Genomic DNA, 24,907 nt, shown 5'->3' on the forward strand with positions numbered 1-24,907 from the left:
CTCAGCAGGACAGGGAAGGGAGAAGAATAAGATGGAAGAAAACCCTTGTGGGTCAAGATAAAGGCAGTTTATTAAAGCAAAAGGCTGCATGTGGAAGCAAAGGCAAAAGAAAAGATTTATTCTCTACTTCCCATCAGCAGGCAATGTCCTGCCACTTCCTGGGAAGCAGAGCTTCAGTATGTGTAGTGGTTGCTCCAGAAGACACGTGCTATAAATAATGAATGCCCCCCTTCTTCCTCCTCCTACTCCTTTCTCTCAGCTTTTACTGCTGAGCAGACAACATATGGTATGGAATATCCCTTTGGTCAGTTTGGGTCAGCTCTCCTGGCTGTGTCCCCTCCCAAGATCTTGCCCACCCCCAGCCCACTGGTGAGGGAGGGGAAATGTTGGAGAGATGGCATTGATGTGTGCCAGCACTGCTCTGCAGTAGCCAAACTGCTGGTGTGTTATCGACACGTTGCTAGCTACCAATGCAAAGCATAGCGCTATGAGGGCTGCTGTGGGCAAAATGAACTCCATCTCAGCCAGACCCAATACATACTGTTAGAGGTACAAATGGACCGGTGGTATTGCAGGCACTTTGCAATGACCACTGACAAACTAAAATAAGAGCTCTGCTGAAGTGAGAGAAAGCCAGCTGTCTGTCATGGTAGCAGAATCAAAGCTAGAATATGAGTCTTTGAACTAGCAGGCCAGCATATGGTTTTGTGCTGCCCTGAGGCTCGGGGTAAACAGAGAATTACTACCTGTACACCCCCACCCCCCGCCCCCAAAAAACCCCATTCAACATTTTCTTACCTCTAAGTGGAAATAAAACCTAGATGTGTTGGAGTCCCTGAGAAGTTCCTGCAATCAAGAACAAGACTTTGTAACAGTGCTGCAAATGTGAGGCGATATCTGTGGAGTGCAAACAAATGCAGTGCTCGGACAAGAAGGGGAACTTCCGGTTTGGAATAAATGCTGCCCATCTTACCTTCCTCTGTCAAAGAACAGGCTTCTTTGAAACCAAAAATTACCAGTATTAACTCCCTAGTACTGCAGTCATAATGATTGTCCATCAGATTTTTTGCTTGTTTTGGGAGGGGTGTTGTTTTGTTTTTTGGCAGGTAAGGTTATCTTGCAGCATCCTGTTCCTATTCCTGGTTTCTTGGATTTGGATTATTTCAATTTGTCAGGTAGATTTAACAATTTGTCCAAGAAAAAAAAAAAGGCATGTTTCAAGAGACAACCATTGTAGTAAATAACTATCTGAAGAAAAATAAGGGACAGCAAACACGTGCAGCACTTTACCTGGAAGATATTGCCTCGGCACTTAAATCCATCCCCAATGTAGTTAGGTTTGCAGGTGCAGGTCCTTTCTGTCAGTTCGGTGTCATTACAGATGGCAAATTCACTGCAGCCACCGTTATTCTTGTAAGATCAAATTTTAAAATATTTAATTCCTTCATTGCCAGGTGTACAAAAGAATTCTAGTTCACCACTTTTTTTTTTTTCCATGTATATGGCTTAGAAAGACTTAATCCCAACAGCTTTTTGAAACCTGATCTTACTGGAACTTATGACGGTATATACTGTCTTGCAAACAATAAAGAGCATTTAAGGTTCATAAGAAATAAGTCTCTTTCTATGCAGAGGATGTAGTTCTGATTCCCTCCTTATCTTCATTTCATGGTGCTATAAGGATCCAAAAGACTTCCATGCAAGTTTCACTCTGGACCTTTAGGGATGAGTCTTAGCTGTTCTGCCAAAGCAGCACTGACTTACACTGAAGGGAACTATTTACAGCTGTAAATCACTTTCATGGTGCCAGGAGCCTGGATTTCTGGAGGAACATTAGCACAGGACTGTGTGTTGTTCTCTATCTGATGGCCTGGGCCAGCTGGAACGGGGACCTGCCACGTGTGCTCTCCTTTAAAGCATCTCCTGTCTGCCCCTGGGTCCACCAGCAGTGTGACCTTAGGTGTGGAGCAGCAGATACACCTCACACAGCTGCCTGCCTCCAGGAAGGTCTCTGTGCTAAGGGGAGATGTTCCTCATCCAGAAACAGTGTTTTAGGGTTCAGAGCTCTGCCTAGTCACAAGTAGGTGCTCCCCAGTTAGCACCTTAGTTTGCAAATAAGCTTCTATCCTGGACAAGAGCAAATCAGGAAAAACTGAGAAGCCATCTTGTTTTCTTTCCTTGCGCTCATTTCATGGTGTCCTTTCTGTTGCCAGTCATCTCAGGGATCCTTTCCCATGGGCCACAAGCGGGAGCAGAAGCTCCTTTGGGAGCTATCAGTGGGGCCTGACCTGACAGGCCATAGTGAGTCCTGGCTGTAAGTAGTGGGTTTGGATGCACTTGCTATTTATTTGGCTACCTTTACATGGAGTGTTGGCAATCTTGAGTTTGTCATAGCTTTTCTTGAAGCTTTGCTGCACAGAGGTTTGGCCACAGTGAAGCCAGATTAACCTCTGGTCTGACAGTGACACCTCATTATATATGTGTGTGTGTGTATATAGATATATAAAATTAGCCTGGAATAATTGGCTGATTGGAAGCAAAGTTGCTGGAACAGGGCATAGGAAAAAGCAAAAGCGTACAAAATCATAGGAAACAGTAGATCATAACTTTGAGTTCCCCTTCCTCCAGCTTCTGGTTTTGCCCTTGCTCTTTCATCTCTGCAGCGTTCCAAGGTTAGAGAAAATCTGCTGACAGGCCAAGCTGGGAGGGTGAGAATTATTGTCACTGTGCTCAGAGCACAAAGGATTAATGTGCACAGGAGAGTGGGTATGTCCATGCTGCAGCTTGCCAAGAAGCAGAGCAGTGTGGCCGGTGCAGGGCATCACGTTGCTCGCAAATGCGTGGCTTGCAGTGTGTGAGCTAGCTCGTGCGAAACGAATGTGGCTAATTCTCAGCCTGCGGTGATAAGTGAGGGACAGAATGAGGAATGCCATGGGAAGCCCTGTGCTGCGTGTTGTGGGAGGGAAATGGTTTCTGTGGAGACTGCTTTTTTTTTTTTTTCTTTTCTTTTCTCTTAACCTCCCCATCAAGAGAGGTTTCCATCCTCCCGCCCCGTCTGCTGTTTCTGTATTCAGTAACCCGCCTCTGCTGCAGCTTGCAGCGTTGCTATCCCATATGATGCATCCACAGGGATGCATTTGGGATGCAGCCTACGTGTGGCCATAGGAGATGAGGGGCTCTGCGCTTTGACTGCTCCATGGGAGCTCTGCCCTAGGTGAGCCTGCAGGCTGGGACCTCTGCTGGAAACTTCTGCTCCAGGGAGCCGCACCGTGCCCAGGGCCCTGAGCCTGGATTGCCCCAACATGGATTTTGCTGGTAATGACCCAGCAATGTGAAGCCTTGATACTCTGATTTGGCTACAAACATTTCAGACTGAGAAGGGGGTTTGTATTTTGACGCTTGATTGTGTCTCTTGTTCAGACTGCACAGATAGGGTCCCAAATCACACCATAGGACTTAATGAGAGGAGAATATTAAAAATAAATGGGGGTTTTGATGTACCGTGGGTTAGTCTCTTTGGTTCCCAATTACCCAGCTGCTAGAACTGGTCCCTGAGCATCAACAACCTAAACTTTAATTTCTATTTATTTATTTAGTTACATTACAGGTAATATGCAATAGATTGCACTTCTTTTATAATTTCAACCAAGCTCTTTAATTGTCTTGCCTAGAAGCTGCATTTTTTTTTTCTTCCCATAGTAACTGAAACGTTGGCAAGCCCTCAGGGTCCCAAACACAAATTTATATGGTGGATTTTTATATAAATTCTAGCAATGACAAAAAAAATCCTCTGAGAAGACATGACTTGCACTTTACTACTACAGATTACGCTCTTTTTTAGATCTGAAGTGGTGGTGGTGGTGGTGGGGTTTGGTGGGGTTTTTTTGGTTTTTTTTGTTTGTTTTTTTTTTAAGACTGGGCTCTCACTTGTATTATGTCCAGGCTGTGGTGCAGGCAAAGTCCTTACTGCATGTGTAGTTTCTAAAACAGAGATGGCACTAAAGTGTGTACTGGATGAAGCACACCTAAAAATTAGCTAAGTTAATGTAAGTGGATTCTTGGCATATGAGGTCCCAGATCTACCCATCTGACTTAGTTTTGAATCCATACAACCCCCAAAATTTAATGATTATAACAAGACTGTAATATTCTCCTTAAATGGATACTTACTTGTGAACACAGACTGATATATGTGCATCTTTTACCATCTCCAGAGTATCCCTTCAAGCAATTACATACTGCCTACAAAGCAAAACCAGAAAACATGCATACATGGAAAGATGGTTGACTCTTTTCAGCACACTTATATTTAATTTACTTTTTTTCCAGATTATTTCATAGTGATATGGTGTACATCATCTCTCCCACAGCAGTTTCCAGCCAGTGTGAGTCTTACCATAGGCTAAGATTGGGGAATAACAATTTCCAAGAGGCTCTGTCTGCCCTTTTTCTGCCTATCCATCTCTTGTCTCTGCTGTCCTGGTCATTTGAAATGACTCCTCTGACACCTGCACACAGTCATCTTGCTGGCAAAACAGGCTAAACCCCTAATTTGTTTCCCTCATTTTATTTGCATAGGTTGGTACTCTTCTCTCTTCCCTTCCCGTTTTTTGATGGGTGGGGTTTTTTTGTTTGTTTGTTTGTTTTTTTTAAGCGATGAAACATCTCTTCAAAACGCACTTGGAATTGTGTCCTGATATTACTGACAGCTTCCCACGCATTTGCATTTGACATGTCACGGTTACTGTGTTTTGCGCTTGCAGTTATCACAAAGATGAAAAATTAACATGGATGCAAACAAATGACTTATCTTCCTCTCCAATTCACTGCTTAATGGTTCTCAATTTAGAATTCACATTTAATATGTAGGAGATTGAAAATTCAAGGAGATTTCTGCAGCAGAAATAAAACTGGTAGGCAGTGTAACAGCAGTGGTTTATGTATCTGTATGACTGAAAGCCCTACAGAAAGCAGATTCATTTCTGTCCTTTAAGTCTGCCTCTGCTGCAGTGGGATTTTATAGTGGAGGTTATTACTGCTCCAATGTTACTATATTCGCATGGGTAAGGAAGCATAAATAATCATGTTGTAGCTACTACTTCTATCCCCAGTGTGGGTGTATGGAAGAAAATAGCCATTACCTGTCTTGTCTAGAGGGATGGGGAAGGAGTTAAGTGGGTCTGTGCTCCCACCAGAAATGTACTGACTTGGAAGTGTTCAAGGCCAGGTTGGATGAGGCTTTGGGCAACGTGGTCTAGTGGAGGGTGTCCCTGCCCGCAACAGGGGGGTTGGAACTAGATGATGTTTAAGGTCCCTTCCAACCCAAACCATTCTATGATTCTATGACTTGCAAATGAGAGTCAAGGCAAAGAGTTAATTGATCAGTACTGGCAAAAAGTGCTGATGGGGTTATCGCCCCTCCTGTCCCTGGACAGCTGGAAGGCAGGAGGTGGCCTCTGACTCCTGGTCACTGTTTCCTGAAGAAATGCTGTTGTGCAGTGTTTGCAGGAGGATTACAGTCCTGCCAATGTGAAACTATAAGGGGGGATGATAAGTGCTGAAAACAGGGAGTTCAGCTTATTCTGAAACTGTTAGAAAAATAAAAATGCTAATCTGTGTCACTTGATTGCTTGGGTCAATTTCCTGCTTATTTCTTCCCCCCAGTCCTTTTATACCTCTTTCTTTTGGGACAGTATGTGGTACTTCTGCATGGGAGATGCAGAACAGCAGAGGGGTGAGTGGATGCTGGTATGCCGTTACCCCTATACGAGAATTATGATTCAGGCCGTTTTGTTTCCTTGTGAATATGTTTGTGCTAGGCTGGGAGAAGGGCTAGTCTGAAACAATTTTTTTCCATAACAATAAAAGTAACATTATCTGGCAATACTTTTAAACTGACAGGTTTTCACAACAAAACCTCCCAAAGGAGAAAACAACCACTTGAAACAGCAAAACACTGCTTTCCTCTGCAGCTCTGAATTTCTTTTGCTGAAATTAATTTTTTCATGTTTGTCCACACTCCCCCTCAAATACTTTTTTTGAGGGAAGCATATACTTTTCAGAATTTTTGTTATGAAATCCACTTTTCCATTTAGAAACAAAGTTGAGATGGGGAAATCTTTCTTTGCCCATCTGTAAAAACACAATGGCCAGTCTTACTTTTCTGCACGGACAGAGTACTCACTTGGTTGGGTCCAGTCTGCGTGCATTCTGCATTTCTATCGCACCCACCATTGTTCTCCAGACAAGGGTTGATTTCTTTATAAAACAGAAACAGTAAAATAAAGAGTGACTTCTGAAAACCCAAGAAGGGAGAATTTGAAGTAAAGCATACTAAGAATGCAGATTTCTGACAACTGTGACTCAATGAAACTCATTCCCTTAGCTACTTAATACCTCAGCCTAGGTCTTGCAGTTGTCTTGGTGAAGGCTAAAACCCTGCCGTCAGCATTTCTAAAACCATTCCTGGGGAGGTGTGGTACAACAATGTCTAAAAGTCTTAGTTTGCAATGGTCGGAGTGTGAGTGTATCAAGCTGCTGAAGATGGGGCTTTACTTGTTGAGATGTCTTTAAATAAGCTTTGGTGTCACACCCCACTACTGTAGTTGCCTGGTTTGCCAAGTAGTATCAACCAAGCGGCACATAGAGATGCCTTTAGCATCAGGGTCTGTGGTATGAGGAAACTGCACTTCTGGGTCATAGTGGAAGAAGGATCTTCCATCTACAGGAAAACTCCCTCCTGTAATTTTCTTCCTCGTGATATATGAGACATTGTGAATGCTTACCGATGCAGACTATTCCATCTCCAGTGTACCCAGCGTTGCAGATGCATGCTCTATTGCCAGGCGTTGTTCTTCTGCACTCTGCCTTGGCAGAACAGCCACCGTTGCTGGTCTTGCAAGCATCAATAGCTGAACAGTGACAACAACCCAGATTAAAACAATGTGCTTAAATGCCTTTTTGCTTTTCAGGTTAAGCTGTCTCTATCTTTTAAAGCCATTTGCTAACATTTTCTGAACACAGAACCTTTCTGATCTAAGAGGCCGTAGACTTCATTAGTGCCAGCTATTCAATATATCTTACTGATTACAAGAGGGAAAGCTGAGAAGATTGTTCTAGTCTGGAAGATAAGAATTCATCCAGGACTGACTTTCAGTAACTTTCCATCTTCTGATTCTGCCCGTTCCAACCAAACACCAAAAAAGGGACCCTCACGTTCTTCTCTAGCTTAAATAGCCATTTGAAGCTTTCCCTTAGCTTGCCTTTTTCTGCACACAGATCAAATGGCCTTCTCTTGTGTGAGGTCTGGACTCAGATACCACCCAGCCCTCCTGTGACAAAAAGTCCTGGTTGTTCTTCAGATGGATATTCCTGCTGTTTCTGCAACCCTGGATGGGTAGAGGCTGGCAAAGAATTTGCTTGGGTTACCCCGAGAGCAGGGAGGGAGCCTTTTCTGATCTTCAGCAAGAATAAAATCAGCCCAAACATTGCTTTTGTTTTTGCCTCAAATGAGCCCATATTGCTGTTTCAGCAGCTCTAACAGCCAGACTGGGGAGATGACTTGTTCTTTAACTGGTTTTGCCTGGGAATCTGGTATAGGAGAACTAAGGGGTAGTGCAGAGCTGCTATGGGTGACCTGTCATCCAGCTCTTCCTGTGAACGGGGAATTTCCCACCAGCAGATTAAAATGGATTTGGTTGATTTGTGCCAGAAGAGAAAATTATAGTCAGAGTACGAGTCCTAAAATCTTGGATTAGGACGCTGCTAGCCATTGTAAGTAGACAAACATGCTTCTGTTCCCAAGAGAATGAGCATTTTAATCAGTTAAAAATTAAGTAAAACAACTGTAAAATTAATTACAATCACTGTAGCCAGAAGCAGTCCATTTTGTAAGTTTGGATATCCCAGATGTTGGGAGGGACACCTAGGATAAGCTGCTATTACCCCTTTCTGAGGGTCTCTCAGGTATCTCTGTTCTAAAGAAGTTGATTTTACCACCCCAGAAATCGGTACAAGTTCAGAAAGCTGAGAAAATGGTAGGTCTGTACAGCTTCCAATAGCTGGAAGTGCTATTGTACCCTGAATTGGCCTCTCTTTGCTGGGCTTTGTTGGGAAAAGGAGTAAAAGTCATAATCCAGGTTTCATTACTTTGCAAACAATGGGGTCTGGGTTGTGCACGGCGTGTTCCCTTTTCTCTGGTCTCCCTTAGCACAATGCCTTGTGACTTGGACATTTTGAGCCCTTTGTTTGCTCTGAATCTGCACCTGTTGAGCTCTTACTTATTTTGAACAAACTGGCAGCAATTCCTGTGTTTTTGGTTTTGGTTGTTTTTTTTTTTTTTTTTAAGTGGTGCATAGGGACGTACTCATCTCTCGCCAGCTCCACTGTGACCACAAAGTATTTCAAGTGTTATCTTTTTTTTTTTTTTTTTTCCCCCAAAAGAGAGGAAACAAAGTCCACTTGCCTGTGCAGAACGTCCCATTCCCCTCGAACCCAGCTGCACACTTGCAATAGGCAGTGCCATTTGATAGGAGAAGGCAGCTAAAGAAGTAAAAGAAGGGAGGTGACATTTAGGAAAAAAAAAAGTAGTCAGGAGCCCTTGGTTTTGTGCGTTGTTCTGAAGGTAATGTCGCATAGAAATACAAAGCATTTAATCATACTGTATGATGTAGTTACAACCATAAAAATGAACCTAGTTGGACCAAGCTTTCCAGATGCATTCTGGATGTATTATTTTAAGTATTAAAAACGTATGCTTTGCTCATCGAGCGTCCTATTTTCTCATGCAGAACTCCAGAAGTTGCATGCCTGCTCACCCAAAAACTGTGCATAAATTCTTGTTTGTGTGCACACAACTTATGGAGGGATGCAGCAGAATTGATCTGCAGGGATGGGGGCCAAGAGTCTGAGTTCCCTGGGTTCAAGCCTGGTTTTTTGGGACAGTTTGTCCTTCTGTATGCAAGTGTGGGTTTACTGCCCCACGAGCTCTGTATAATATAGGGATTGCTCCCTGGTGTCACCCAGGGACAACATCACAACACAGCCAGCACAATCTTGTCCTTCCCCCCCCCGCCCCGCTCCTGCCATGCTGGTGCCTGTCCTCGTACCTATGGGTGGTAGGTACAGGTACAGTGGGTGGATAAGGCTCAAGAGAAGAACAGTCTGCTTCTCCTGTCAGAAACACAGTCTTGGTGTCAGAGCAAATCTAAGAGTGGAGTTTTGACAAAAAAGCCTGGTAAGGTGTCACTGCTGTGAACTGCAGTTCACAAACACAAGGGGGAGAGAATGATCTACGTCTGGGAAAGAGGGGGCTTGCCCCTCTGGTTTCTCTGCTCCTGAAAGCTGAGAATTTCAGCTGTGGCTGAAAATGAGGAGTGTTTCCAGCCACCTTTCCTTGTTTTCTACATGTCTTGGGTAATGTAAATCTCGCTGTCTGGTCAGTGATGGGGGGTGGGCGCACTTCAGTAAATGGCTCAGTGCAGGTGACTTGCTCCTTTGAAAACTAGTTAGTGTCCCAATACTGGTGTTGGACCACCAAGAGTGGGGTTTTTATGTTTTGATGTGAAGGAGAGAGCTGTTTCTTGTCAAATGCAGCTCTGTGGTGAAGTCCTTAGTGCTGATAGCATTTCTCAGTTATATGTGTGGTGGCGGATGGGGGAAATAGGAGGGACAGATAGAACCCACCTGAGAAACCCACCTTTGTCATCAGCCTTGCCCTGCCCTCCTTTAGTGCTGCAGGCTCCATTTCTTTTTATGCTGCATGGTAGGATGTCTCATGGGTGGGGTTTTTTTTTTTCCTCCCCACAAAATCTCATTTGTTTCCCCTTTTAACATGCATATTTTGAACTTTTTGGCCTAATAACTGAATATGTTAAATTAACATCATCTCCTATCTCTGTGGCAGAAAACATGAGGGTTATCTATGCTCCTGGGAAGTTTTTGTAAAGAGCAAGATGGACTATGCTTTCTGCTTGCAAAAGATCTCCTGTTCCGCTTCCCCCCTTTCACCGGAGGAAAAAAAAAAAAGAAAGTGGATTTCATACATACTTAGCACTGGTATGGCATGAGGTGTTACATGCATCATCTTTGATTTCTGCAAGAATTAAAAAAAAAAAAAAGAAACAGGGATCAGAACCTTTTGGGTCAACATCCTTCTAGTTTCCCAGTCTTTTGCTTCCACCATGCAGAGCTGGCGTCTGTTACAAGTTCTGCACTAGACAACTGCACTCTCAGTCTGTATAGGGACTCCATCTGTATAGATCAGTGGGTAACACTTAAATTCAGTTGTGGGGAGGGGGCATGTCAACATATTGCCAGGAAAACATTCCACCTGTTGTCATCTTGTCATTTACCTGTATTTACTCTCTTGAGTTTTGCACATTATTAGTTTAATTATATAAGCGTAGGTTTTCCAAAGGAACTGAAATTTGTTTGGATAAAGCAACTGTAGCAACTCTTTAACTATAAAGTTAATTTCATTACTATTTTTTCCCTAAACAAATTTGAAACAGATATTGAATGCTATTATTAATGTGCTTATACATTTTTTATTTTATACTATTGTACACAGAGTTCTGAATAGTTATTTAATACATTTTAATTATGTCTAAATAAAATTTAATTTTATTTGATATAGGGGCTCTATTAAACGAACTCAAAATTATTTATTTGCTAATTAATTTTTATTGTATTAGCAAGAACATAATTTAATATCCAGTGTTGTATAGCTAAATCAACTTATGGAACACTGGAGAGGCTTTTGATCAGAGGATCAAAATGTGCTATGTAACTCTGCAAAACATATAGCCTTAACAAATGGGATATTATTTTGGGACAGATACAGGGTGATACAGTTAGAGAATTAGTTAAGGCATTTAAGTCTCATGAGCAGTATCTCAGCTGGCTCTCTATTAATATGGTAATTAATTGCCATAGCACGTGCATGTCACCTGTATTTCACTGCATGTGGGAAGCTGCTGGGTATCTGGTAGTGCACTTGGACCTTCTGTACTGGGATCTAATCACGGCTCTACTTCTGGCATTTCCTGAAATGCTCACTTCTCTCCCCAGAAGAAAAAGGAGGGGACACTCACCGGTCTCACACGTCACTCCTCTCCAGCCAACGTCACATTCACAGGAGCCGTCCCCGTCAATCCCGCTGCTGCATTTCCCGTGGACACAAGCGCACGCTGTGGGGGGAGATGGGAGGAAACCACTGTCCCTGGGCAGGGTAGCAGTGTGCACAGTGAGGGGAAGGAAGGGCAGGAGGATGCCCCAAATGTCTTCTGCTGACAGCACCTTCTGCTCCAGGGTATTTTGAGAAATGCTTTGGCTTGTGCTTATTGGCTTCTTCCTACAGATAAATCTAAATTCAACATATGCTTATCTTTCCTCTGTTCCCAAGTAAAGGGACTGAAATGGTATTTTAATGGGAAAGCATTGGTGAAAAAGCAGTGCTAAAGAGGATTATTCTCACCGGATGCTGTTCTAAGCCTGTAGTGTGTCAGAGTAGGAGGCACTGTCTCCAAACAAGGGTGTAGAGAAAATACCATAATGGGGAAAGAAAAGGGGTTAATGATGTTTTTAAGGCTGGCCAGTTACCCTGGAAGTGATGTATCTTTCCAGGATCTAGAATGGACATGGTTAGAATATCTAAGGGGAAGGTTTTGACATCTGACGAGACTAACGAAGGTGCCTGTGTGGTTCAGGGATGCTCAGTACCTTGATCGCAGTTGCGGCCGTATTTGCCTTCGATGCAGCTTTCGCAGGCTGTACCGACAAACCCCTCTCCGCACTCGCAGGTGCCTGTGCCGTTGATGCCATCCAGGCAGACGCCGTTTCCGAAGCAGGCGTTCCCTGCTTTCCCTGGGCAGGGCTGGCACTGCTGCCCAAAGAAACCTGCGCAGCACTCCCTGGTCTGGAACCAAGAAATGCCGTGCTGAGGGTCGGGATCAGGGTAGCAAGCATGGCAGCAAGCATGTGGCAGCTGGGTATTGTCTCTTGGGACTGCTGCTGGGTGGAGGTGAACTAGAGACCTGGATTTTTAGCAGTGCTTCAGCTCTGCTGGTCTCTGGCCACGCTTCTTACTGTGTCGGGGCTCAGGCTGCCACCCCAAGTCCTTGGTGGGACCCAGGTACCCTCCACCACCGCAGGGAAAGGTGAATGGGATTGCTAGGGACAAGCATGGGGTTACCCTTCACAAATCTGTGCTCCCTCTGTGCCACATCGGCTCCCAGCCCTTCCTATGCTGCAGCTATCAGCAGCCTTTAACTTTCCAATCTCTGCTGCATCCAGAATAAAGGCCAGTAAATATTTGGTCAGGGACTGCCTTGACACACTGTGCATTTAGCATGGATTGCAAGGAAGCTGAAGTTCAGGGATGAGGGTTCCTGGCTTTTACTCACGATGACGGTTTTGGCACACTTTGGCTGGCACCCGATCTGGATGGGGTACGTTGTCATGTTGTTTTCCGAGAGGACGCAGTATTTATCTCCTGCCTGGACAAGAATTGAAGAAACAGCTGCACTTCTGAGCAACATTGATAAACTACTTTCAAATGTTTTTAAAAAATGGGACATTAACTTTATGCATGCTGTGCAATGACTCACATGTTCACAATGAAAATGAAGGAAATTTAGAAATAAAAATGCATTAGCTAAATGATTTTTTTTTCCCTAGTGAACATATGATCAATTTAACTCTGTGCCCTGTAGCATTTTAAAGATGTGTCTAATACTGCCTTTGCTCAGAATTGAACAGGTTTTGGGGTTTTTTTAAGTTTGTCAAACATTTCTTTTTTTTTCCTGATACATTTCCTGTTCTTCCTAATTCCTCTTGGAAAAGAGAGTGCCAAAGTTCTGCGAAAACAGCTGTTGAAACATTATCTTCCAGGTCTGGACACAGTTGGGAAAGATTGCTTGCTGAAGATGACTTGCAGGTCTTGTACACTTAGGAGATTGAGATAAGCATCCATCTAGCTGTTCATTGTAAAGGAAATGGTAATGTTTTTGAGTTTTATCCATAAGTAGTTCAGTTTGACTTTGCCAGCCAATTACTTTAATGGGATGGATGGGACTTGATCTGCTTTGGAATCCTATTACTGGCATAATTAATTAAAAAGTAGTAAAGAAAAATATGCTTATATAATCCTAACAGAGGGGCTTTCCCAGGGAAATTTAGATGCCAAGAAACTCTTAAGTCTTATCGTGGTTGACAGGGACCTGCTAAATATCTGCAGTTCTTGTGCATTGGATGCGGGCACCCAAAGTCTCTATAGTCTCCTTGTGACAATAACTCACAGCATGTTGCTGGGGACAGCTCAAGTTTGTCCTTCTGTACATCTCTGATCTGAAGGGCTAAAAGCTGCTTCTGTAATTCCTCCCGTAGCAAGCACACTCCCGACTATGTTCAGCTCCCTCAGTTTTGCATGGTAGAAGTAACCTTTGCAGTTTGAGGAGTCTTCAGTTGTCCCAATGCATACTAGAAACTGGGCTTTCAAGATAAAACTAAGCTGCCCTCAAATCTGCTACCTTGCTCTCAGGGTGGATTGAGTCTATTGACTGACTGTTAGCAATGCATGTAGCAGGCTGAAGTAACTACGATAATATAATTGCCTCAGTTTCAACAAAAGTTAAAAACAGTATTGAATGCATTTATGCTCAGTTTTGATTAAAAAATAATTAGCATTAATGATAAAATACTTACTATTTCTCTTGTTCCTGGGGGACAACTTGATGGCTGTGAACAAATTCTGCACTTTTCCTTAAACAACACAAATGGGAGGTAGTTAACAAACTGTACAGAGCTGCAGACAGGTTGTTTAACAGCAAATGCATTATTTCCAGCTATATTTCTAAACCTAGCCCGCAGGGCGTGTAGTCAGGATAATCCCTTTGGTGAAGGTAGCTGGACTGCTCAGCAAGGAAGAATGTCCCTGCCAGGGAGTCTGTAGGGACACCCCATGGGAACCCTTCTCCCAAGGGGAAGGAGAAAGAAAGCTCCTGTGGATATTTTGCTTTGCTCTTCTAAAGCGATGCCTCCCAAAGACCTCCCCGCTGAAAGCACAGTAAGAGGCAAATGCTGAGCTTGGATGTAGTTTGCCTGTGGCACAAGGGCAATGGCAGCTTAGAAATGGGAAAACTCATACAGTGTGTGTATCCTATGCTGTATATGTGTGTGTGACTCATTTGCACATCTAAGGTCAGTTTCTGCAAAATGCTTAGGTACATCTTGTACCTAATATACAATGCTTAATATTATTCCTGCTTAGGTAAATATGTGCTTAGTTTTGGTAAGGCTTAAATGAATGTTCAAGTATGTTGCTGCGTTTGAACATAGCAGGGAAAAGAGTTTTCCATGGGAAAACAAAGGACTACGTGTGAAGCCAGGTCAGTATCCGATAGAGCAAAGCTGGGGGAAAGCCTTGAGTGAAATACACTCAGATAGGGGACTGTATTCCAAGGAAAAGAATTAAGCTTCAAAAGTTCATGCCTGTTAAATTTGCACAAGTCTCGCTTTGTCTTCCTTGGCTAGTTTGTGTCATGCTCCATAAAAAAGGGAGGTACCTGCTGGTTTGCTGTCCTATTTGACTCACTCAGGAGAAAAGACAAAGGGAACCTTTCTCTGCCACTTTGAGGAAACCACATCCTATTCTTTAAAGAAATGTAAACCCATTCGTAGTTCATATGTAAAAGGAACAAAAGAGGGAGAATGCTTTACTGAGAGGGCTGGAGGAATTTATGTGTATGTATAGTGGTAATCTGCACCTGGAATGAAAACTTACTTCTTACTACAAAATATTTTTATTTTCCGTGGTGGTTTTTTCCCCCACTTGTTTACTTTGTTTACTTTGTAAACAAGTGGCCTGGCTAAGAAGATGTATTAGAGTAGCGCATTGCTATTATTTTCTGAAAATTAAAGCTCAGGAATTGCTTATTCTTGTGCTACTCTAATTTTATCTAGGCTGTCAGTACGCTGCAGGATCAAAGCAGTCTTAAGCTAAAACTCTGGTAGGAATATCCTTTGTGGAAAATGCTTGCATTCCTTACTGGGAAGTACAGTGTCACTGAACATTTTAGCTGTGTTTGGCTATAGATCTCTCTGATAGGCCTTTTAAACATCTATATGAACAGAGCCACTTACGGTGATCACGGTATCATTGATATCACATCTGTTCTTCTGGATTTCCAGGACTTTTCCCAAACCATGAATAATTCCTTTGTCTGTTGCAACATTTGTATAGCTTATAGGTGCATCATTGATGAATAGCTGCAAAAGAAATACAATCAGTTAGAAAGCAGCAGAGCTGCTGAGGACTTTTATGGTAACGGCAGCAGTAGTGGGTGAAAGAAGGAGCAATGTACAAGCCTCACTTCAGGAGAACCCAAGAATGTCGTTAACTTCAAGCACTTGTTGACGTCCCAGTTTTGCTGTGTTTAAGAGCTTCACTGGACTGGAGGGCATTAGATGACATGCAGCCTGTTGAAGTTTCTTAGCAATAGGATTTGGCAGAGCAGCTTGTTCCACTGTGGGGTGTAAAGGTTTTGAAGAAGGAGCCTAAAGCAAGTCAAGAGTTGGGTTTGCTGTCTATGGGGATGATGGGCTTCAGGGAAGACCTCCTAAAAACTGCCCCCACATTCCCATTGTGCCCTCCCCAGCAACAGCCCCACAAGCAGATGTTTCTTCCAAGGCTCTGCTGTGGGCAGAGCAAACAGCAGGACTGAAACTGTTTTGGTGAGAAGCTTTCTGTCCTCCTTTGCCCATGCCCAGAGGGAGCTCTGGGACAGAGAGGGGGAACCAAGTTCCCTTCCCAGCTGTGCCACAGAGTTGGGTGTGTCACTTAATCTTGATCTGCCTGATTTTCCCATGAGTGGTGTTGAAAGGCAATTCGTATTTGTTGCCAAGTGCTTCGAGCTCTTAGGACTGAACATGGAGTAAATCCACAGAAAACAGAATTAATGTTTTATAATTGAAGGCAGGTTTCTAATATCTCTTGGAAGTCAGAGTAATGACTTCTTTGTGATGCAGGCTTGTAGCTGCTAGAGATGCATGTCCACCACAGTAGATTCTAAAATGGAATGCTAAATGGGAACAGTATAACTGAAATCAAATTCAATCAAAGATCCCTTCAAGGGTGACTTTGAATTAAGCAGGCCTGAGAGAGACATTGCATTTGAGTGACACCTTTTGTGCTATTAAGTTCCAGAAGCTAATGGTGGGTGCACAGCTCCTTTTGACTGCATGTTAGTTTAAAGTTGAAGCTGGATACATAAAAACCAGGAAACCTGTTTAGCTGAGCAAGTGCGGACAGCAGTACCTGGCCGTTGTGGAGGAAGAACCCAACCTGGTAGGAGAACCCCAGCATGGTCTCCCTGTGCATGCCATTGTGCAGGTTGTTCTTCAGGAGCTTCTCATCCAGCACAACGTGATAACGGATTTGGCCTTCATCCTGCAAATGCATGATTAAATTCAGAGTTACATAACAAAGCACGGAAAGTTCTTTGGGATAACTTTTCCCACAGGGTATAAGCCAAACATAGATTGCCTGAATTTAAGGAGAAGCTTCTCCAGCTGGCAGGTTCATATTTCTTACTGTGGAGAGTCTACATTCCTGTCATAATGAAACTTTTATTCATCATGGAGGACAGAAGGCTATTGAACTGGTGGGACCAAGGTTTGCTTGTGCCTGATAGTGTCCCTTTCTGTGTATAGGGCTGGCTGACAGATTCAGGGAAAAGTTAGTCAGATGATTTTTTTAGGACTCTGAACTTCATGAGTTCATTTGACATAAAAAGTTGTGTATTCATGAATGCTTTTATAATCTTCCCCATGCCTATTCCTTCTTCCTTTGGGAATCCCTGAATAACCTGTAGATGAACATTTACAGCAATTTATAGGTTGGTTCTTTTTTTTTTTTTTTAAATCTTCAGTTAATAAAGTGATAGAACCACACCTGTTAATTGAAAAGTTTTCTATGTGTTATTGCTGGAGTATTAATTTTTCATTGATGTTGTGAAATTATTCTCTGTACATCAAAATTTTGTGAGGGCTTCCTAAGGTTTTCGCATCTTGTTCCGAAGCAGGGGACTCCCAGAGCTCTCCTTGACTTGGAGGAGGAAGCAGATGTGAGAGAAGCTGGGGCATTTGCAGGGTTTAGGAGCTGCCTAGCCAACAGATACAGTGCTGCTGCAGCTGTATGTCTTTGCCATAAAGGGTGTTTGTGGGAAATCCCAATCCCTGCTGTCCTCCTGTTCTGAACATTCATACTGCTCCTTGCTTTTCAGCTCCTTCAAAAGTGTGTGAAAGCATGAAACAACCCCAGGCTGCAGGATCTGTGATGTTGCCTGGCTTTGCCCACAGGGTGAAGTAGTGGTCCCGTAGGCTGAGACTCATTCTGTTTTGTTTTCCACAGATTTAACAAAGAAATACATGCAGGCAAGAAGTTGGAAATTAAGATAGAGCTAATCTGTTAAGGCATAGGCCTCCATCAATGTCCAACCCTATTTAATCCTCCTGACCTGGATGCTTTGGAGGGAAAATTAACTCTCATGCATCTCCATTTCTGTCTTTAATCGCCAGCAGAGTGAGAACACAACCTTGCTTCCAGTGAGGCCAAGAAATGGGGTCTCTTCCCTCTGCAGCAGAGCTCTCCCAAGGTGTTTTGAAGAGGATAAGGCTTAGGCAGGCTTAACCTTATTGTTGTTTTCTGATTCTCTTTGGTAGATTGCCACACCAGGCAAGGTTGGGAGGATGGAAGAAAGACAGAGGAAACATATTGGTAAGTAGTGGAAATGAAAAGGATTTCTGTGTGTGCGTAACCTGAATCCAACGGGATTGATGTCGTAAAGCTACCTCTGTGTGTCTCAAAGTTTGCTATAAATGCTTCTTACAGTCATGCGGAAATGATGATGTCGTGTCATGAAACTAACTAAAATAGTGTTCAAAAGTCATTTGAACAGATGTAGCTTGATCATGTGTGAATTCTTCCGGTGAGACAGCAAGCGGGACTCTTGCTGTGAGTCTGCTGGTTAGTGGTAAATGTTTTGGGACAAGTCATTTGAACCCTGTGCTCCTCAGCTTCCTGGCTGCAAATGGAGACCATGAAAATAGGGACAGAGTGTGGTAGGGTAAATATTTATGGAAGAGGCAGGGAAGTATTAAGGTCATTGAGCAAGTCATGGGTGAAGCTTCCTCTGCAAAGCGTGACTCTTGATACGCATGTTCAATAAAGATGTTTCAAACTGGAGCAAATGCAAAGGAAGGTGCTGGGATGACGCAGGAAACAGATAGCTTATCTTGGGAGTAGACCGACAGGATTGAGAAAGCTGTTTGGCCTTGTAAATATGTGATGGCACTCAAGATGATCTGCTCCATAACCTTCCCTGGCACCAAGGTCAGACTGACAGGCCTGGGGTTCCCCAGATCCTCCTTCTGGCCCTTCTTGTAGGTAGGTGTCAGAGTGGCTAACCTCCAGTTCACTGGGACCTCCCCGGTTAGCCAGGACTGCTGATAAGTGATGGAAAGTGACTTCCGCCAGCTCCCTCAGCGTCCTTGGGTGCATCCCATCTGGCCCCATAGACTTGTGTGTGTCTAAGTGGTGTAGCAGATCGCTGACCATTTCCCCTTGGATTATGGGGGTTTCATCCTGCTCCCCACTCCTGTCTTCCAGCTCAGGAGGCTGGGTACCCAGAGAACAACTGGTCTTACTGCTAAAGTCTGAGGCAAAGAAGTCATTAAGTACCTCAGCCTTTTCCTCATCCTTTGTCACTGTGTTTCCCCCTGCATCTAATAAAGGATGGAGATTCTTCTTAGCGCTCCTTTTGTGGCTAATGTATTTATAGAAACGTTTTTTATTGCCTTTAACTGCTGTAGCCAGATTAAGTTCTAGTTGGGCTTTGGCCCTTCTAATTTTCTCCCTGCATAACCTCATGACATCCTTGTAGTCCTCCTGAGTTGCCTGCATTTTCCTGGCATAAGATTAAAGGGATATAAACTGGCCAGAGGTGTGCTGTCAAAATAATATAAACTAGCTCTGGGCATGAGGGCTGAGGTTGGTGGAGGAGGTGGGATGGACATGTCCGTGCCGGTGGGAGGAGCTTGTGGCCAGGTCAGGCATGATCCTGGTGTGCGGCTCCTGGGAGTGGGCAGCAGCAATGGGGTTTGCCTGGGGAAATTTTTCTAGCCAGGAAAACTTCAGAAATTATTCTGAGCCCTGGGACTGGCCAACGGTGCTTGTAAACTGGGATTAGAAACGGTCTGCAGAAAGTGGCTGGGCAATAGCGTTCCTGCAGGAGTGACAGGGCAAGCATCTGGATAGTTTTAAGGAAGAGTCAGAATATTTTTGTGGCATTATTAATGATGGGGTTGCCAGTGATCACAGGGGACTGGACATGTTCATGTAGGAAACTCACTTCAATGTTATTCCTGGTCATTTCTGTACTGATCATCTTTGGGGAGGGGGGGAAAAAGTCTACTGATGAAACGTCTTGGATATTATCAGCATAGTTTTACTCTAGAGAAGGACAAAACCCAGAACAAATAGCTAGGCTCTTCTAGCAAGGCAGGAAAGTATAGGTGAATCCATCCCTCCTCACCTTTTCTGGTGTTAAAAACAAAACCAAACTTACTGGATTTCTGGAAAACAAATCCCTCTTCCTATTTCTGTGTCCCCTCAATCTATCCACTTGAAACTGAGGTAAGATACTGAGTTGTTAAGACAAGTCTTGTGAGTAATACATACCAGAGTAGCCGACTTTTTATCCCTTAGGTAATTTTCTATGGCGTCGTTGCTTGGGGCAAAGATTGTGTATGAGTTTGCAGCTTCTATTTCATTTGCCAGGCTGTACTGCTGTTGTGAAACACATAAAAACAGATCAGAATGACCACTGATAGTCCGATACCGGTCCAAATGCAAATGAAGCAGAGAATTGCTTCTACTCTTAAGAGGATGTGAAAGCTTACAATAATGTAGCCCCTGAAAATGGAGTAATCAGGCATTTGCTCTAGACGGACCAGCAGCCTCGGCATTACGGTGCTGCGGAGGGGTGTCAGAACCTGAAAAGGGAGCAGATATCCCATGTCAGTGCATGTGCACATGCTGTGGTAGCAGCTGCAAGGAGAAAATGCTGTTCTGCACAAATACTTTTTTCCCAAGAGTTGTTAATTATTTTCCGCTGCTTGTGGTGCAGAGGAACAAATCCTCCCTATGTGGCCGTATACCTTATCAATAACATGTATGATCCCGTTTGTGGATGTGATGTCACCAGCCACGATGTGAGCTCCCTCGAGGGTGAGGTTCTGAAAGAGGGAAAGGAGAAAAGGTTTGCTTTTGCATTGCGGTGACGGTGTTTTCCTGGTGGTTCGTGCTGTGGATTTCCACACCTTCCCAAACACTTGCCTGGGCCTCCACCACGGCTCCGCTCATGCCAGTGTGTACCTGCCCCCAGGGAACTGTGCACAGGAGAGGTGACTTTGGGACTCAGTGCTGCTCACCATGCACAGACCAGCAAAGCCATGGGGTCGTTTGCACTGGGGTGGTTACTTGGGGTAGGTGCATCCCATGGCAGGATGAGCTCCTGTGCTAATTCACGCCCTCCTGTGTCTGTGCAGCTTCGAACCCTATTCATGATTTTTTGTACCCTGTTCATGGTTTTCCCTCAGGCAAGAGAGGCAAAAGGAACTTCTTCTTGCCTTAATGGGGATGAAGCGCTTAAATGTGCCATGTGGATTACCAGAAAATCCTCCTCAGAACACAAAGTACTAAATGAAAAGGCTGAGGGGGAAGGTCTGTCAGTTGTAGTTATTTACCATTAAAAATACCTTTGGGTGGTTTGGGACTATCAAGTTGCACATGCAGACATGTGCACGGTATCACTGCTTCCTCCTACCTTCCTAGTTCCCTAAAATAAGTTACTTGGTTTCCTTGATGATCTTTGTCTTAAATTAGTTCACACAGGCCACTCCAGGCAGGGACTGTGCTTCCGCTTGGCTCTGAGACTGTCCAGCGTTTGCAGTAGCTACTGGGACATTAGGAATAAATAATATTGTGGACAAATTTCAGCTAGGTAAAGTGATGGAGAAAATCAAGTTATTGTTTCTCCTAGAGAGGCCAATATAATTGATCTATTCCTTTAATTTTATGACATGGTCTTTGTTTAAAATACAGGTACATAAATGTTTGTGTGGTTTTGTAACACAAGAAAGCTGGTGGCAGTGACGGTCAGGGTTTGGTGTATGATACCACAGTGGTTTGCAGGTCATCTCACCCCACTTTCTTTAGACAAGTGTAGGAAGTTGCTCTGTAGAGATGTTGGCAGCGTGTCAGAGGACGAGAAATTCTGGAAATCAGCGAAGCTGTAAGATCCTGTCAATATATGATACCTAAAGAAAATTAACAGGATTTGATGGTTTTGCATATTTTTTTTTTTTTAGATGAATATGTCTAAAACTGTGGTTTTTAAAGCAGGAATTGTTTATACAACATCTAGCACAGCTAGGTTCTGATCTTAGCTTGGCCTTTAAATGTTTCTGACATAATACAAATAACGGCTTTATTTTCGGTGGAGTTGCTACAGAGATTTATACCATTGTAACTAGAAAGAAAATTCTATGTCCCTCCCCTAAAAATGTAAGAGTTATCTTGCTTTAGAGGCTTCAAACCAAAGTCCTGTTTGGAATGGAAAGCAATTCAGTAAAAAAAACCCCAAACCATTAACGTACTTCAGTAGGGTTGGGATGTTACTTTTTGACATCCAAAAGGCTTTCTCATCTTCATTCATGTTTTCAATTGCTTGAAGAGAAGGCACGAGGACAGTTAGGTTTGAGGCAGTGGACAACACCGAGTTTATCTCAGCCTCCTGCATGAAAGTAAAAAGCGTAAAATAATGCATCCTGAGGATGATCTATAAAGAGCAGCCAGTGACTTTTAGCAAGGTGCAGTATGTGATGTGCTTTGTGACCGGCTGGGAGAGGAAAAACTATTACACTGAGCAATGACTTGAACAAAAGTACTTAGAGCTGTACAGAAATGTTAAATGAGTGTCCTTTTTTTTTTTTTTTTTTTTTTTTTTTTTTAACAGAATAGATTGCCAGCATTTAAAGGGCAGAAGCAATGTTTAGGTCAGAATTGTTTGTTATTATGAAACACAGAATTTGCCTCCCACAACAATTAGTCTGTCTCATGGATTCTATTTTATGCACTTGAATTGTTAAATAAATAAATCATGGTGATAAATACTACTGGTTACTGATAACTTCAAGTAACCTGTTCTTACAGAGCAGAACACTCCATGCTATTTAATAGATAGAAGGATTATGAACCATGAAATAAGAAACCCACATGACACAATGTTCCCATTTGGAATAGGATTATTTAACATGGCTGGGATTTTTCAAGATGTCCAAGGGATATCTGTGCCCACTAGCACTGCGGTGGGGCTTGTTGCTGACAGCTCTAATTTTAGATGGGAGATGTGCGCTCTGTAGTATGCATGGACTGATTAATCTTCCATATATTTGTATCTGCCTTGAGGATGGAGAGAGCCTCCGCTGGAGAGGATTTTTCTAGTTGTGTGGATTTTTTTTTGTGGGGTAGAAAAACGACAACTCAAGGCTTGAATGTGATCTTGCTGAAAGTGGGTTCTTCAGACTTTTCACAGGCTCCATAACTTGTCATTTTTGATACTGCAGAACTTGAGGAAGCAATATGAGCTTGGGTTCTACCTTTTTGCAGCTGGTATGCTGCCTGGAAGCTGGCTTGTTTTGGATAGTCCTTCAATACCCATACTGGGTTTTAAGTCAAGAAGAGAATTGACTCTCTTAAATAGCTGGGAATTCTGTCTCTGTTAAGATCATCTTTCTTTCTAGCTATCATCACTGTCACCTTCCAAATATTTAAATGTAGAAATAGCAACAGACTTCCCTTTCTTATCCTTCTTGGCCAGCAAGAATAATATTTGGTTATAAAAATCGGTAAACATCACATTCCTGCTCAAGTATGAAGTTAAAAACCCCACAGATGGATATGCCTCCCTGTTTTGCTCATATTTGTTGCTACCATTATTTAAGGGATACCATTTCTCTGAAGTGTAGCAGAAATTTCCACAGCCCTGTTTCAATAGATTATACAGAATCTGCTCCCTGAATTTTCCCCCCTGCTTCATTACCTAAAGAGCACATTAGCAGGTGCACAGTCTTTCCTATTCTGCTCATTTCTTTAACTTCATTAGCTTCTCTTTACAGTGTCCAGTGCTGCAGCCTGAGCCCAGGGCCAGGCGGAACACTGATTTAAATTAGCCACACTGGCCTCTCTCTTAAGCAGCTCCCTGAGGTCCCTGTTGCAATTGCAAGCTCTAATGATCTTCGAGTCATCTAACTTTGAAAAGCATGAAAGCAGGTAATATGCTGTGACTTCTGCTTCTGATGCTATTCATTAACATATCCCTGTTCCTTTCTGTTTTTCATGTATTTGTGATACACTTATATTTAGGTTTTAAGCTCTCTGTGGGAGAAGCTGGTTTTGGTCTTTACTCATACAGTGCCAACCACAGTGGGACCTCTAATGTTACTGCTGCCCTCATAACAGATGATAGCACATGAAAATAAAAAGTAGACAGTGACAATCAATCTATCTAGAACTTTTTTTTTTACATCTAAATTGGTGTTTCTTCCCTAAACTGCAGCCAACAAGCAGATGTGTTCCTTCATTTCCTGCACCTCAGTCAAGCCCACATAGACTGAGTTATTCCCTCCTTGCTTGCTGTGGCAGCAGCACGCTGACCAGCCATACAGCTGCATTTTCCTGGCACAGGGCTCAGTGAAAATGGGGAGGGTAAGGCATTTTGGGAACTACTGCAGAGAGTCCAGCGGAGGGCTACGAGGAGGATTAGGGGACTGGAGCATATCTTGTATGAGGAAAGGCTGAGAGAGCTGGGTCTGTTTAGCCTGGAGAAGAGAAGACTGAGAGGGGATCTCATCAATGCTTATAAATATCTAAAGGGCGGGTGTCAAGAGGATGGGGCCAGAGTTTTTTCAGTGGTGCCCAGTGACAGGACAAGGGGCAATGGGCACAAAGTGGAACACAGGAAGTTCCATCTGAACATGAGGAAAAACTTCTTCACTGTGAGGGTGACCGAGCACTGGAAGAGGCTGCCCAGAGAGGTTGTGGAGTCTCCTTCTCTGGAGATATTCAAAACCCATCTGGATGTGATCCTGTGCAACCTGCTCTAGGTGATCCTGCCTTAGCAGGGGGGTTGGACTAGATGATCTCCAGAGGTCCCTTCCAACCCCTACCATTCTGGGATTGCCTTCCCTCTCCACTTGTAGTTTTATTGCATGAGGGAAGCTGGAAGGAGCCACGGGGGGCATAGTCAGGCTCTGCTTGTACCCTGCTGCTGGTCATCTGGACGACAGTGTATTTATGTACAGAGTGAGTCATGTCTTATGTAGCCCCCTGACTCAGAAAGCAGGCTTGTAACTTGCTTTTCTGCTTGTGCAGCTTCCTTACCTACCTGAATTTGGGATCAGAAATTGGTTTTCAGGCAGAAATAGGGTACCAAATGATCAGCTCTGCCATGACTGGTGGGAGAGGCACCCCAATGCCTCTCCAGAATTTGGGCCCCTGGTGTGTGATGGGAGGTTCCCATTTCTAAAAGCTAAAATGCTCATGTTTTTCTGCAAACTTGAACATACTAAAAAAGAAAAAAAATCAGCCATGAAGTGTACTTACATTAACCCATTTGTTAAATGCAGCTGCTTCTGATAGAGTAGATAACTCCTGATTAGAAACAGAAAGAGACCGATGAGTATGTAAGCTATAATTAGCTGTACTAAAGTACTCTTGCTATAGCCTGTGGTGTAACCTGCTGTGTCTGGCCTGGCTGATGTGACATGGAGGAGGAGGAGGTTTTCA

General features: G+C 43.4%; 1 protein-coding gene across 5 annotated transcripts in view; it reads right to left on the reverse strand.

Annotated features, from left to right (window-relative positions):
• STAB2 (stabilin 2) overlaps nucleotides 1–24,907 on the reverse strand; it is a 90,076-nt gene that overhangs the window by 21,347 nt on the left and 43,822 nt on the right. For all 5 annotated transcript variants that reach the window (XR_012835730.1, XM_075754689.1, XM_075754699.1 and 2 more), the window contains 19 exons: nucleotides 24,725–24,772; nucleotides 21,718–21,854; nucleotides 21,264–21,378; nucleotides 20,218–20,295; nucleotides 19,960–20,052; nucleotides 19,739–19,846; nucleotides 16,316–16,447; nucleotides 15,142–15,267; nucleotides 13,705–13,761; nucleotides 12,405–12,497; nucleotides 11,722–11,917; nucleotides 11,094–11,189; nucleotides 10,048–10,093; nucleotides 8,465–8,541; nucleotides 6,786–6,911; nucleotides 6,185–6,258; nucleotides 4,171–4,242; nucleotides 1,291–1,410; nucleotides 799–846 (listed from right to left, as the gene is read on the reverse strand). Coding sequence is in view for 4 of the 5 variants with exons in the window: in XM_075754689.1 (XP_075610804.1) it covers nucleotides 799–846; nucleotides 1,291–1,410; nucleotides 4,171–4,242; nucleotides 6,185–6,258; nucleotides 6,786–6,911; nucleotides 8,465–8,541; nucleotides 10,048–10,093; nucleotides 11,094–11,189; nucleotides 11,722–11,917; nucleotides 12,405–12,497; nucleotides 13,705–13,761; nucleotides 15,142–15,267; nucleotides 16,316–16,447; nucleotides 19,739–19,846; nucleotides 19,960–20,052; nucleotides 20,218–20,295; nucleotides 21,264–21,378; nucleotides 21,718–21,854; nucleotides 24,725–24,772 (1,842 nt within the window). In the remaining variant the exon portion in view is untranslated. The remainder of the gene's footprint in view (nucleotides 1–798; nucleotides 847–1,290; nucleotides 1,411–4,170; nucleotides 4,243–6,184; nucleotides 6,259–6,785; nucleotides 6,912–8,464; nucleotides 8,542–10,047; nucleotides 10,094–11,093; nucleotides 11,190–11,721; nucleotides 11,918–12,404; nucleotides 12,498–13,704; nucleotides 13,762–15,141; nucleotides 15,268–16,315; nucleotides 16,448–19,738; nucleotides 19,847–19,959; nucleotides 20,053–20,217; nucleotides 20,296–21,263; nucleotides 21,379–21,717; nucleotides 21,855–24,724; nucleotides 24,773–24,907) is intronic.

The sequence above is a fragment of the Balearica regulorum genome, chromosome 1, assembly GCF_011004875.1.
Source record: "Balearica regulorum gibbericeps isolate bBalReg1 chromosome 1, bBalReg1.pri, whole genome shotgun sequence".
Lineage (NCBI taxonomy): Eukaryota > Metazoa > Chordata > Aves > Gruiformes > Gruidae > Balearica > Balearica regulorum.